We start from the raw sequence: 15834 nt of genomic DNA, 5'->3' as shown, positions 1-15834 counted from the left end.
CTTTATGCCCCGCTGATGGGTACGTGAGTGAGTAGTGTATTAGGGCGGGGGGGGGGGGACAACGTTAAAGTAGACAGAGATCAAATACTGGAGAATGTTAAACAAATCACCCATGTTCATATTTTCTGACCACAATTTTACTTGCTATAACGTCCACGCACAACTAAATTAAAAAAAAGACCTTTTTATATTTCCTATATATTTCCATGGTTACATGAAAGGCCAGATTTCGCTCCGGGAATATTAAGGCAAACACTGTCATGGGATTTCAAGTGCCAGCCCAACACTATCTTTGTTCGAATTAGTAGCTAGAATATTAAACACCAATTAGAAGTCTATGGTTTTAATGAATTGTCAAGTGGTCCAGCCCCAACCAAGCTCTGCGTAATTTTTTAGAATAAAATTAAAGCAAGCATGGTTTCTGTTGTACACGCCCCCTCACATTACCATCAAACCTAACCCTGAACCCCCTGTTTTATTACTGCCCCCACCACATTGACACGCTGCGTTTAATAAATATCTACTTAGTGAAACCTGTATCATGGAGTGCGTCAAGCCCCATCGTGCGGGACCTTGACTGCGTTGATATATTGGTCTCTTTAACAGCTCCTGTGTTTTATATCAGACCGATATTTCCTTATTGGGTATGACATACTTCGATATCTTCTTTTTTACTTCTTCTATTACTTCCATAATTATGTTGGTAACCCAGTTATTTAATAGCAATAAGCCACCAGTGTCTGGAGTTGTTAGTTTTGTGTATAGTATTTTATTTTATGGCCATGATTATTTTTATACCACGGCTAAGTGGCTTTTATTCTCAAGCAAAACTCCACTTGTTGTTCGACTGTCTTTAGCATGATTAGTTCTCTTTTAGCTTGTTGGGTAATATGGCTTATTACCTATTTCAGTATATCAGTGCTATTTTGATGGAAAGTTTTTTCATATGACCTTCTCTAGTACTTGGAACATATATACAGCCCTCCACTCTCTTAAAATGTCTATATAACAAGTACTAAAGTTCTCTAAAATATAAAAATGCGTCATATCTTTCTCCTATTGTACTCAGGTCCTAACAATTCATATTCGCATTAATTAACAAAGTCGAAACATGTGGCGTTTATAATAGATATTTGACAACAAGTAAATCAGGAACAAATAATAGCTAGCAAGCTATTTTTCATATACTCGACTATAGTAGTAGTGCTGCTAAGGGCTAACTATACTTATATATTGATCTCCCACACATTGAAAGTGGTGAGTGTCCACGAACCTCTTTTTGGACACATTTTGAGAACGTGAGAAGAGAGTTAATAGAGCTTCATGAGACGCTGCAATCCCTTTTCCTATTGATAATGATCCTATATGAGAGTTGTTTCTACTCAACACACGATTGTAGTCCACCTCCTGGTTAACATCATTTCAATTGAATATTGGACAATAGCATATTTCGGCGAAAGGCACACACCATAGGTTTGTAGTAGACGTCCGTCTTGTAGTGTGCGGCTCTCAGTGACCACCTGAGGTATCTGATTACGATGTTATGCGGAACATACATCAACTTGTAAAACAAGGAGTCACGATGTGGTGGCAATAAATACTCTCTACTATAGGAACATATGAGCAATAGAGAGAGTAAACTACATGTCAATGGCTCGTACCGACAAGGATATGTGAGCACTTAGTTCATGCATCCACTCACGAAATATCAACTCCCCCAAAGCTATCGTGCGCACACACGAAGCATATATATTGGCGAATTTCACATACGAACACTATCTATCTCAGAACAGCACACGACAACATCATACACCAACTACATCAGACACCACACGCACCATCGAGCTAGCGACACACCAGTAGTCTCAATGCAGTCTCACACGACACATACACACAGGAGCCGATACAAACCACACGAGAGAGCGCACAACAAACAATCACCACCTATACACTACCTCCATCTCTCTACACACAACCTATCATTTCCTACGCATGAAACTAAATCATTATACAAGGCCAATCCGTGCATACACTGGCAAACTAATGCACACAGACGAGTTAGTGATATATCTAAGGGACCAACAAGCTAAAAGAGAAATATATCAAGTGTGTACCAAATTTGGAATGCAATGGTCGTGAGAGTGCGACTTCTTCAGTAATGCTGCCACCGTCCACCGATTGTTTCTGAATATCTACTGTTTTAGTGTCTGAGTGTTTGCACTCCTTTAGTGTTACAACTAGTAATGTGAGATCGAGAATGATTTAAAATTACACGTCAAACACATATATACTTGCTCACAATCTCAATTACATGGTACCTATACATTCCCTACATTAGTGAGGTGTGGCTACTTCCTCCCAACAAATGCATTATGCCTACCTAGCTTATATATAGTATGTGATATAAGTAGTCTTAAGAATTATACTTCGGCGTATCTATATATATTTTTTCCTGTGACTAGAAATCACGCCCTCAATACCAAGTATCGAGGATTTTTCTATATTTACGGGCCGTGACCCTCTCTACAGGTTATAGACACTGCCTCTTAACATACGAGATTCAGGACAAAGATGAGCCCCCGTCTCGAGGAGGCCCCAAAAATAAATGAGCGCTGTATTCAGCAAAAGAGATGTGCGCAATTGAAGTGATGGGTGAGCTAGTCCTCTCACTCTCTCGCCATCCGAAATTGAGTGAAGACGGAGGTGTTATTTTGTGTGATCCAACTGCTACAGTAGGCTTCCTCTGAGTGAATAGTTAATGCCCAGAAAAAAGGGAGATACAAGAGTGTGCGACTAACTCGTCATCGAGGAGAACCATCATCACAATATATAGCACCCTGCTCTCGCATCACACGGGTAAAGTAGTTGAGACCTTATCTTATATATCCCTCCCTCTTAACTGACACTAGCGGGATATTCTATTGGTGGCTTTAGCAGGAATAATAGAGTCTCCACACCCTGTAGAGATCACGAACACACAAAAAACTCTGAGTTCAACCCAATCATATTGTGGTGATACTCAAAACCACTCAGTTGTCTCAACATAACTTACTCAGATCTCATATTGCCACTGTACACACTCTTCCATTGAGGGCGTGTTTTTAGTATGGCTTGCTTACATCTGTGTATTGTTTATACTACAAGGGCCCATGTTAGTACACCAGATATGTAGAGTGTCTCTCTAGAGTTGGGCCATGAATACACACTACACCCTGTCGAGTATTGTGTCTTGCTTCTCTCACTCCGCTGCGAGAACCTCCTCTTCCTTAGACCCTCAATCTGTTCCTCTCAAGATAGTGGCATCATGATGCAAACCACCACAACACTCTTACTGCATGCCAAAGCGCTTAACTCCCACTCCAAGACTCATGGCCTTTGAGAGTGTGATTCGTTCTTATTAAGGGGAAGCACCCAGAGCAGTGGAAAGTATGGCTACTACATGTCACTGTACTCACCAATTAGCCTTTACACTGTGTAATGTTTCAACTACTAGTGAGTGTTATAGATTATAGACTATCTCTCGTGTGACAGGACGGTTTATATGGCAATAAGCTCCGATCATGAGTCTAGCTGTTGACGTATATGAGACCATGTAGATACTGGCTCTAGGGTGCGAGAGGTTGTTGATCTCTCGAGGCTTGGAGTGTTTTGCCAAAAGCTCCTCTGAGTCTCAATATATCTCTTATCATCATTGGTGCGTGGCCCTATACCCATTCCCTCAACTTCTATATATCTCCGACATATGCAACACAACCAGAGACTGACAACCAAGGGAGTGTCTCTGGTTTGGTATATCGAGACTAAATAAAAACTACAGCTTATGGTAAAAGGGGAAACTCTTTATGTGAGCCATGGTCCTGATCCCGAATTTATATCAGCCCAAGCTTATATATATATAATCTCATGTATGGAGAATATTACCTTCTACTTACTCTTGTATTGATGCTATATCATTTTAGACAATAACATAATCGCCTCTTGGATGGTATGTGCTACGTTACTGATACAGTACGAATATATTTAAGCCTATGACATGATGTGGCACCCAATACTCTTTTCATTGTAATGGGTATATCATAGCTTAGATAGATGTAGTTTATATACTGCTCATTCATCTCGATATCCTCTCCCTCTTCTCACACACACACACACACACACACACACACACACAAATTTCCAGCACTTACCAGCCATCTCTGCCAACAATGTCCATTAATTCCAGTAAAGGAAATACAACATGAAGTGGAGCCATTTTAGTACACAGCCATTCATTCTTGTTTTTACACTCCACAGTACAGATAATACACATTTAACAAATGAAATCTAAATGGGTTCACTTGCAGGCCCAGCTGTGCTACATTGTGAAGAATATTTATTTTGGGACAAAATATGTTTTTTTCTGTGTATAAAAGCTTGGTTTCTGAGATGGAGGAGTACTGTACAAATCKAATGTATTTGCCCGAGTGGGTTTTTGGATTGCTGCACATACAGCCTAGAAATCAAAAGGGATGCATATTCCTACACGGCTAGACAAGGCWCCCTCCCCATGTAACAATTAGACTCCCCTCTGCACACGGGACGTGTTTCGAAAAGGTCACAAGCAATTACCCAACCTGATAAAAGCTGGCATGTCTCACATGGCACTGCACACTCTCATTAGGCGTGTACTGCAGCCTAGAGTGGGTCTCTGGGCCATAAAATCCCTGTGTTGCTCCCTGCCTTCCAACCCTCCTCTAATAGGTCTGCACCCACCAGCGTTAGCAGCACAAGGGAAACTACACATCACCTCTGGATYAGATATGAGGGGAAAGGAGTACTGGCAAACACTGTGAGAGGATGAGGGCCTACTGTGCATTACTGTGCTTACTCAAAACCTGACAAGGGAAGGACATGGTTATCCCCAATCATAAACACAGGCTTAATTTGTATGGATTTTAAAAAAAAAAGATGGAATTAATAGAAATAAAAGAGTATGATTATTATGTGTATCTATGAATATAGTCATACTCATGAACCATATAGGTTCATATAGGTTCCATACAAATTCAAGCCAAAGAGGAGATAAAGGCATGGGAGGAGTCTCTAAACTGCACCAATAGGCAACAGAGATCATTTACTGATGTGATCCATGCACAGGATACCTTGCTCTCAGGGCCGATTCCAAACAGAATACTTGTGGGCTTATCCAAATTCAATTTTAGTACACCCAGTTTTACACTCTCTGGCCCATGTCGATCCTAGTGTGCTGGATGCACTCAGTGTGGACCCTGTCTAACACTTTCCATACTGAGGTATGAGATCACAAAACTCACAAAACACTAAATCAAAACCGGAGGCACAACGGGTCTTCAATAAAACACCATGGCCCATCAAGTAGAAAAAGGCCGTTTGAAACCTTAACTAATAGACAATACTGTAAATCGTATACATCTGCCTTTTCAACGTCTGAAGGCCAAATGCATGGGGACGATTTTTCCGCAAGTAATTCATAAGTAAAAGTTCAAAATGTGTATCATGCTATTAACAGTTCATTTAAATCGAGCATCCTATTATATGAAAATATGATTGATATAAATATCACACACACACCACCACACACACACACACACACACACACACACACACACACACACACACACACACACACACACACACACACACACACACACACACACATACAAATAAATAAATAAAATGTCAATTTCAAAAAGGCACAATGCAATGGAGAAATTGGTATTAGGCTAATATGTAATATTGCTAACTCAAAATGCCCGATACGCTATAGTGAATGAAGTTGTGGGTAAGTGCAATTCATTATTAAACAGTCGATTTGCATATGTTTCGTCTATTCCACTGCGAATAAGGGCCAGTAATTTCACTAAAGAAGAAAGAAAAGTAATTTAATTAACGTATGAACTAGCCTCCACTATATGAAAACTAAACATCTAAGAAGTCCTTCATTCACGGATAAGATCATGCAGACTTGAAGAGAGGATTCCTTAACGTCACTTGAAACCAAGATCAATCAATACTGAAGGACTGGGTCTGTGCACCTGCAATCTTCAACGGTGTTCAAATACAAGTTAAAACAAGCGACGGATATCCACCCAGATTTGTTTGCACCTCTMTATCATTGAAAACTATGAATAAACATTTAAAAACAATGTATCAATTCATGGAGGAGACGAGGCATGTGTTGACAGTAAACCATAGCAAGAAAATGTTGATTTCGTTTAATGGCCAAATATTATTTCGATGATCAATCGTTGAAATAGGCAACTTTTGGAAAGATTTCTAAACGAAATATAATCGAAAATGCAACTTAACCAAATGTAAGTGGGCGAGCTGCAAAATCGAAATTTCATGCAAAATCGAAAAATAAAATAAAATAGAGGAATAAGACGGGTTTATTCAGAATTGCTGGTGCATGGCGATGTGTTTTTCTTTAGGAGTAAACGGTGGAGGGGAGTGATCAGTAAAAAAACGATGCATTATCGTTTATTACGATAGGCTTATCTATTGAGCAGAATATGGTCTGTCTGCGAGAATAGGCCTAAGTAGTTAAATACCGGACTACCGTAAGACCTAAAGCCTAATACAAGGCTATATGATGTACTTTAAGACGATGGTGAATACCTACATTAACGTGTGAAATATAATTAGCCTGCAGTGTTCAGAAGACGCAACTAAGGTTACAAAGGTCTCCGCTTCGGCTAAACATACTTATAAGCCTGATGTGTGCACGGCGTTTAATGCGTAAGGCATTGAGAACACTACCCATAGGCCCTACATGTACAGTGACGAAACCGCCAGTTTGCCGAAAACGACAGCTTCCTTGCAACACATCCAGTGATGCGGTGGTGATGCGTGTGCCAAACTAAAGTAAGCGCATACCAGCCTCCTGCGTCATGGGTTGTAACCACAGAGGTGACATGAGACGAGAGGTGGACACCTGTTGGGACCCAGGTCCGCGCGCACGCTGGCCTTTCTCCAGCCGCTACCACAACTGGAGAATGTGCTGGTTTGAGGCGCTCGAGACGCTCGAGACGAGGATATAGCCCATACAGAAACACCAACTTTTGAGAAACTATTCGATCAAACTAGTAATGGAAAAGMATAACTTTTTGGTGTCAGTTCATATTTTTGTTGGCGTGATGCCAGTCATTAATGATTGAAATGATGCATACAAATTGAACTGAGACACATCTAACTCCTGGMAATCAAACATGAGAGACAAGAGATGTTTTGGGCTGATTCATTATCTAAAATATATTMTATTTCAAGTCTGTTAGAAAGTGAGAATATCTTTTAACCGTTACAAAAACTACATTTAATTCATGCAAATGTTCATCGATTCACAACGGGCATTTAGGGAACTTCATAACTGTTTTGTCAGGTGACTTTTGCAGCGCCACAGTTGAACATGACCTTCCTACTTTACCAGCAGGAGGTCATTCTTCTCCCAAACATGTATTTAGGCACTTTTTATCAGGAAAATGCACAAAAAAAGACTCCATAGACCTAGAAAGACTTCAATCAATTTTGAGGGCCTTTATGTACATAATGCAATATTGAAAGTGTTACAACTATTGTGCAATAGGTTAGCGAGCATAGGCGTATACAGTGTATCTGTCACTACATTTTACTGATACAATCGTACAGCCTAAAATAATATTACTCCCCAGTCCCTTTATAAAAGTAATAATTATCCTTTTCAATTGATCATTGGTGCTTATTTATCTAGTACGCAAATATGCAACAWTTTTAAAGATTATTTTTGCATATACCTTTCTCTACAGAGATAATTAAAATATTATACGTAATTGGCCTTTGATTGACGAAAGCACAAACTCGAAAATGTTCAACTAGTTACAGGCTACAGAAATAATCAAATGTAAATCATATGTTATTAAACTTCCATGTAGCCTATTGCTTATAATCACACTATACATGTTGCATTGTTTTTGAATTTTCCAGAAAAAAAGGAAGATTAATAAAAAAAAAATTATGTAAACCTACTTGACCAAATATCGAACGGTGCTAATAGTAATAAATAATTATTAATTAATTTTCAAAGCTATGGATAAAAGTTTAATTAGCTTGTTGAAATTATATAATATTGCCTGTTCAATTTTTTTTTTTTTTCATATTTTCAGCGTCAAAGTGCAGACGTTTAAACGATTATCTTCTCAGACATGCCTTCATAAAGACACAATGCAAAACTCGAATGAAAATAAATATACTTTGTMATTTGGTTATTGATGAAAGTCGACCCATTGATTTGTAATTTGCCCTGTAGATTTAGTAAGCGGCTGAATCAGCTCTATACCAGATAGGCCTACCAGTTTTACCGTGCCTCCAAAGTAAARATTTACTCGCAATACATTCGAATACAGCTCGTATTTAAACTTAAACTATTTTACGTTGTCGTTCTTGTCAAAAAAGTTTCTGAAAAATATATTTGAAACATGCATTTATACCTGACACATCACGACATGTTTGTGTTCCAGTGGTCCTCTTAGCCAAATAATCTGCCCAGTTGTGGCAGTATGTTGGAATCTGTTAAAACTAGATGACTGCACCCGAGGTGTAATTCCTATTCTTTCCAGATGAGGGAKGAGTTTCTGTTGGGCAGTCCTATGGATTTATAAAATACTTTTTTAACAGAATTCCACAGAATCAAAGCAAAMGCCTGTCAATAAGCTAAACAAAACAGATAGATCGACCTAATGTAGTTCTGTCGCGTATCACTTCATCAAGATAGTCAATAAATGATGCTAATTTCATTGAGAAACATTCCATTTTTGCATTGTATGCATTATGTTTGATTTCCTATTTCTGGCAGACAACCTGRAGAGCAGTGAGCATCAATATCACACGAACTGTACTTTTACTGTAACTGTACCATAATGAGCGATCGCCCTCTCCTCTTATTTCGCCTCCATCCAAGGTTGCTGTGGTGACCCAACCTGATGTTTTCCATGTGTCTCGATCCCTTTAAGACCTGTAGTGAACTGGCCAAGAAAGAGGGGATAGTGACACTGCACCTTGTTACCGTTGGGTCGACTGTTAACTTTTACCACTGACATTTTGCAAGCTTATAAACGATACTTTTTTAAACTTCCACAGGAAACACAGAGAACATGCTGTGATAATGTTAGCCTCTGGAATTCAGTCAATACCCTATAGTCTGGGAGCATTACAAGCCACAAAGGTATTGATTACATGGGTCCTATAGCATGTTTGATGCTAAGGATGGAGGTGTAAAAAAAAATGCCTTACCAGTTAGTGAGTCCCTTGGTCTGGGTTGTAATCGAAACGTCATGTGACACTATTCTATTAGCCCATGGTCTGCTCGTTCTGGCGTCTAATGGCTCGCGGATCAAATCATGGGCTTCAGCTCAGCTCCCAGGTGTGACGCACGGGCGGTCAGTTTGTGCCCGCAATGCCAAAAAACAAACACATGTAAACATATGGTGGCATTGTAAAGCATACTGGAAAATATATTAGTAATTAAAGACAATTGTAATAACCTAATAATCGGCATTACAATATAAATACATTGAGGCGGCAGGTAGCCTRGTGGTTAGAGCGTTGGACTAGTAACCGAAAGGATGCCAGATCGATTCCCTGAGCTGACAAGGTAAAAAATACTAATCTGTCGTTCTGCCCCTGGGCCATAATTGAAAATAAGAATTTGTGCTTAACTGACTTGCCTGGTTAAAAAAAAATATATATTTCTAATCAAAATGGCGTTGGCAAATKATTGTGTAAGAAAATGGATTTAAACGATTCTGAAACATGATGTTTTAATTAAAAAAATAAACATGTAAATGTATTTGTAAATCAAACGTCATAGAAATATATAATTTCTATCCCATTCCAATATTCTTTGCAATTGCACTTTCGCACGAGCCACACCTATAACATTTACATTTACATTTAAGTCATTTAGCAGACGCTCTTATCCAGAGCGACTTACAAATGAACACACCTATAACAGGTTTATAACAGAATATGTGTAAGTGATCTCTGATCTTGACCTAAAGAGGTTGTTGGAGAAATAAGGAAATGTATCCAACTGATACATGTTATTTCAGGACAATGTTTTGGGGGGGTGGATACGATTCTAATGGTGCCCTGATCAAAATATATAGGCTACACTGCATGCTATATTGCCAAGTGTCACTCACAAACTATTATAAACACAATTAACATTARTGGAAGTGCCTATTTGAAGTCCATCCAAAAGCACAAGCTCACCTCATTTGAAAGAATCTCTTCCATGGTTTACAATAGTCACTCCATCTTTTCTATTTAGCCTACCAATGCATCATGTTGGATAAACGTTTTCCCTCAGACACTTCCCCCTATGTAAAACACCCAGAGGTTGAATTGAGCRAACCGGATGGTGCATGTGTGTAACAGCCTTTCCACAGTCAGGACGGCCAATGAAATCATACCAGAGCGCCAACGTAACTGGTAAAATTGACGTGGAGGGACGCGTCAAATGAATCCCAGCAAACTTCAGCCTCCAGTATAACTCAAATTTGCCTTTATCGGATTAAGATCACGTCAGTGCTATTGTACCGAGTAGTTTCTCTCAAAGCACTGTGACAGAAGATTGGAAAGAACATCGGGAGGAGACTTTTTAGAAGTCCCATTTGTTCTTTAACTTTTTGCTTCCTTCGTGCAGAAGGGAGAACCACCGCATTCAGCCATTGAGGGGCAACTATTTCAAAGCATCTCGAACCACAGGCAAATGGGTAAGCTTGCGTTAACATCGGCATGCTTCAGTGAAAGAAAGCTTATGGAAGCATAACCGTGCTTAACACGCCTGCATAACGCCAGAAAGAACCATAAAGTTGATTTCGGGGTGTAGGTAAAGTGGACAGACACATCCCTTTCCAGAACGAATGGAAAGATATGTCAATGTAAAATATTCATAATCTGGGAGTTCATATTCAATGGTTGATTAAATGGATAGTTAATGTAAAGGTCATGAAATTAATTGACATAAAACTTAAAAAGTGTCAAAAGTATCTCTAAGATCCAAGGTAAGTTAAATATAAGGTAAGTTAATATATCTTCCTGCTGTGAATAATCATCATAACAACTTGCATTAGCACGCATTGTCCATGGTTAAATTTACTGTAAGTATGGAGAGCATGAAAATAGTTTTGTCTGCTTTTCGTGATAGTTGAATATGTCCATGTATCTTCATTCCCTGCAGAGCAAACCTATGGGGAGGTGAATCAGTTAGGTGGTGTATTCGTCAATGGACGACCGCTGCCCAACGCCATACGACTACGGATAGTGGAGTTGGCCCAGCTCGGAATCAGACCCTGCGATATCAGTAGGCAACTTCGTGTCTCTCATGGCTGTGTGAGCAAGATACTAGCACGATACAATGAAACGGGTTCCATTTTACCCGGTGCCATCGGAGGGAGCAAACCACGGGTTACTACACCGAATGTGGTGAAGAACATAAGGGATTACAAACTAGGTGACCCGGGGATCTTTGCCTGGGAGATCCGGGACAGGCTTCTCGCAGACGGAGTTTGTGACAAATACAACGTGCCCTCAGTAAGCTCCATCAGTCGGATTTTACGGAACAAGATTGGAAATCTTTCCCAGCCGAACCAGTATGAGAGCAGCAAGCAAGMCCCCACACAGGCCGGCCTCTCTTACAACCACATATACCCCTATTCATACCCCAACGCTATGTCACCCAATGGCAAAATGGGCAGCGGTCCCGGAGTACCCGTGACGGCCGGGCATGTAAGCATATCAAGGGCCTGGCCATCAGCGCACACTGTCACCAACATTCTGGGTATCAGGGCCTTCATGGATCATCAAGGTGTGTAATATTGAATTTATTTTCCAGACAAATTATTGCGTGCTGATCTGAATGGCACCATGTACACACAGTTATAACCCATTTTCCAATAACTTTCCAAGTACATTTGGGGTCACTGGTTCGAGCTATTTGACGTGCTGTTCAGTTTATTACTCATTCCATGATGAATTGATTTATACATCCTGTTTTGACGTTAGTTCATCAGGGAGGAAATTTGCCCTATAAATCTTTGTAGGCCTTGGTTTGGTGCCTCACAAGGAAAACAACTTACGCTGTAGGTCTACTCACTCGTGCCTGTAGGCAAACACCTTGCTTGGGCTAGGATACTTATTAAAGCCTCCTCGTTCCCCGTGGGACCTAAGGTCAATATAAGGTCCTACTCGTCATGTTTTTAGTGATGTGTTGCCTCGAGGCCCCAGATGGATTGTTAGCCATGCCAGGGCTGCAGTTCTGCCATCAAATAAACGAATTAAGTTAGCAAATAGCCTAGCATGTAGCCAATTTTGAAAGGGCATAGTTGTGACACATTCTTTAGAACGACGTGATATAATAATATATCATTTTATGTGACATTGACAATTTCTGCTTGATATGAACGTGTGATAGCTTTGTTGCATTTATCCCATTCCCTAGAGATTCCTGACCAACTCTATATAAAGTTCTGGATTCAGAAACAAAAACAACAGGCCTTGCTTGGATTCGCACAATTTGGCAAACTATTCTTCTCTTTAAAACATATTGTTTTGATAGCATTTTAAGAAATATAGCCGATATAACGTACAATATTAAGTAGAACATGTAATTTAGGTCCCGTTTAATATTTTAGAGTCACTAAGGCTAGGCTACTGTGTTTATATTGGATCATTCGATAGGCCTGGTGATGAAAAGGCCTATCTGATCAACAATAGATCAGAGACATTTTGATCCGACATAAAAAGTGCAATTTGCTGTTTCCTAATCAGCTATTGCTGGAGCAGAGGGATATCCACCGAAAATGGAGGACTGGAGTAATGTCAACAGAGCGACGTTTCCCTCTGCTCATGCAGTCAACGGAATTGACAAATCAGCCATTGATGCGGACATAAAATATGCACAGGTAAAAACAACAAGGACTCCTATGAATGCAGAAGACTAGCTGCGTCCTGTATCTACAGAGAGACTGGGMTCGAAGTGTAATATAGTGTGTATTGAAAGGAATTAGTCTGTTTAATAAAATATTGTTATTCTCAGGTTGTTTCAATTTCCCCCCCCAAAATTGTAACGTTTCCTCCAGCATTTTTCAAAGCAGATTAATATAATTTGGGTTGAATGGATATATAGGCCTACACACTTAGGTTACGTCATAGATGTGACAATGTTTCGTTCTGGCAAACCTAAATCTGACATTTTCTGCGTTTGTTTGTATTTTTTGTTGCAGCCTTCATCAACATTATCCAGTTATGTCCCATCTTGTGCCTACTCATCTTCGAACCAGTACGGCGTTTATAGTGGGCCAGGTAGCTATGTGACCCCTGGACACCATTGGCAGTCCCAGAACTCGAGTTTGTCCCTCCCAAGCAGCGGCATGACGATGCACGCGGGAGACATACACTCTTCAATGGCGTTCAAACATCCATCGCGAGAAGGTAGGCGATATATTGTTTGATAGTGTTCGGTTCTGATCACAACTGCGATAACGTAGTTTTAGCGTAATTTGAAAATCACTGGCAGCTGACTCGTTTCCCTTAATTTTTCCTTAATCTACGGAAAAATGAATCGTTATTTTAAATTCAATAACAGAGTGTAAAATACAAATTAAGTTAATATTTTCTTATTTTTATTTTCTTTATATAGCCTATTCACCCCCCCACACACACACACATACACACACACGCGCTTATTAGGCCACGATTAATCTAGCAGCAGTTGTCTAATTGTGGAAATTAAATTATGTTACTGTCAAGCCTCTCAATATGTATCATGGAGTACGAATAATGGGAGACTCAAATCTAGGGTATTAGTGTAAAAGCAATGTAGGACAACATTTGGGTCTTGAAATTGTAGCAACCTAAAATATTGATGTAGCTACAATTGCATTAATGGCGCGGACCTATAGTGAATACATATCGATAAATACGAAATATTTTAGGCTGAGATAGGCCTAAATATGTCCTTGAAATAAGTGATCTCGGTTGAATGATCTCGGCCCTTATACAGGTATTTTAGTTATGCTTCGATTAAAACGTTTCCTTATCCTTTTTATATTGATATTTTAATTTCTAATTAATTTATGAAGTTAAACAAAGTGTTCTAAAAAGTTTGTTATTAGCYTACATTTACAGATGATATGACGTTGACGAAAATGATGCCTATGCRTGGATAAATTCAAATGATCGAGGTGTGAACCCGAGAAGACGGAATTTGAACGTTATATTGCAGCTTGCGATAAATGTTGTCAGTATATAAATGAAAAGTGGAGGCCTAAAATGTAAATGTCATGTGAAGGTTAAAAAAGGAAAAAAATAATTGCGTCAAATAATGTATGGATAATTAAAATATGGTGTCAAATGAATAGCCTTATAGCCTAACATTGACTATTATTAATATTATTRTTATAATTATTATTTATAACCTATTTTGTATTTAAATGTTGCATGCATGGTGTAGTCTTACTTTCAGGTATGTAGGATATAGGCCTAAGAGAAAACTRTTTCGTTTTTTAATAAATATTGCCATTCTTTCTGAGTTTTGCTGAAGTAAAGAGTAATTGCTTGTGTGCTATGCAAACGTCTCCTGTTTATGTTCTGCAGGAGACAGAAAGCCCACCAGTCCACTAAGCAAGCAGCAGCAGCACGAGGCGTTGAGCAGTGTACACGGACTCAATCTCCCTACCTCATCCTCTTAAGCCAGGGAGCTCGTGCCGCAAACCGAGGACTCAGAACTTACAATTGGCCTATGTAACGAGCTGCAGACCCTGCCTTACCTAATTGAATGCATTTCAAGAATTCAAACAGTAAGTGGAAGCACTATTTATRATTTGTTTGCCAAAGTGTTAAATATGGAATGGGCCCTTATAGCCTGACGCATRTGCATACAAATGTAGCCAACCATAGATGACCTACAGTCGATATGTGGCTTTACGAATGTAAACGTATGAGGACTAATGTCCTCGTGTAGTGGAGGTGGCGGTTGGTGGTTTTGTCATATTTTCATTGAAATAACCTACTTCATGTATATTTCTGTAAAATACAGGATTTAAATGGAATAATGTCTGTCATWGATTTTTCATTTTGCTATAGTCTAAATAAGGGGTCGCATTGACAATTGAACTATATCCTGTATACGCAAAACATTATATTTTCTTGATTGGTTTCAAATCTGGTTTCTGCATACAAACTCAACGATGTGAACAAAGTGATGAATTGTAAATGTAAAATAACTGCAAAAGCTTTAATTATATATTTTTATAAATCCATTGTAAATATTCTAAATAAAGGCATTATAAAAAAAGAACTGCTCCCGTCATGAATGAACATGCCAAACACATACTGCAAAACATTTTTCTAAGTCACATGTGTTTGATAAGCGATTTAATGCTCAGATATGATTTCGCTGAGTGCCACAGAACAGTAAAAAGTTGTTGAACGTAGMAATTAGATTTCGATAGGCAGCAAGATGGCCAAAATCGATATGYGAAGTTATCGGTATGAGTGAAATCACTGCAGATAGCATCATGCTGGGCCAACGTGTGGGTGCTAATCCTTTTTCCCCTCATGGGCGCCTTGCTTCTGTGTTAATGGAGCTTACTGCATTCGGCGCCTCCAGTGATGGTATCTTGGCTCCTTCTGGATACTTGCCATGAGGCAAATCAAATAACCGATCAAGTGCATGTTATTTTGCAATAGAGGCTGGGGCTGGGATTACGCACACACGCACACACGCGCGCACACACACACACACACACACACACACACACACACACACACACACACACA

At 39.4% G+C, this 15834-nt stretch overlaps 1 protein-coding gene and 1 long non-coding RNA gene across 2 annotated transcripts in view; one reads left to right on the top strand and one right to left on the bottom strand.

The window, feature by feature from the left end:
- Positions 1–9656, bottom strand: part of LOC112070711 (uncharacterized) — a 10486-nt gene extending 830 nt beyond the window's left edge. The window contains exons 1-2 of the long non-coding RNA XR_002893955.2: positions 9283–9656; positions 8906–9014 (exon numbers count right to left, since the gene is read on the bottom strand). This is a non-coding gene — a long non-coding RNA (uncharacterized lncRNA). The remainder of the gene's footprint in view (positions 1–8905; positions 9015–9282) is intronic.
- A 949-nt stretch (positions 9657–10605) lies between these two features.
- Positions 10606–15154, top strand: LOC112070710 (paired box protein Pax-1). The gene is made up of 5 exons (XM_024138153.2): positions 10606–10766; positions 11234–11860; positions 12823–12956; positions 13278–13485; positions 14650–15154. The coding sequence occupies exons 1-5, from the start codon at positions 10763–10765 to the stop codon at positions 14742–14744; spliced, it is 1068 nt and encodes a 355-aa protein (XP_023993921.1). The 5' UTR covers positions 10606–10762; the 3' UTR covers positions 14745–15154.
- The last annotated feature ends 680 nt before the right edge of the window (positions 15155–15834 follow it).

The sequence above is a fragment of the Salvelinus sp. IW2-2015 genome, unplaced genomic scaffold (genome assembly GCF_002910315.2).
Source record: "Salvelinus sp. IW2-2015 unplaced genomic scaffold, ASM291031v2 Un_scaffold1398, whole genome shotgun sequence".
NCBI lineage: Eukaryota > Metazoa > Chordata > Actinopteri > Salmoniformes > Salmonidae > Salvelinus > Salvelinus sp. IW2-2015.
This window is presented reverse-complemented; position numbering and strand designations above follow the sequence as displayed.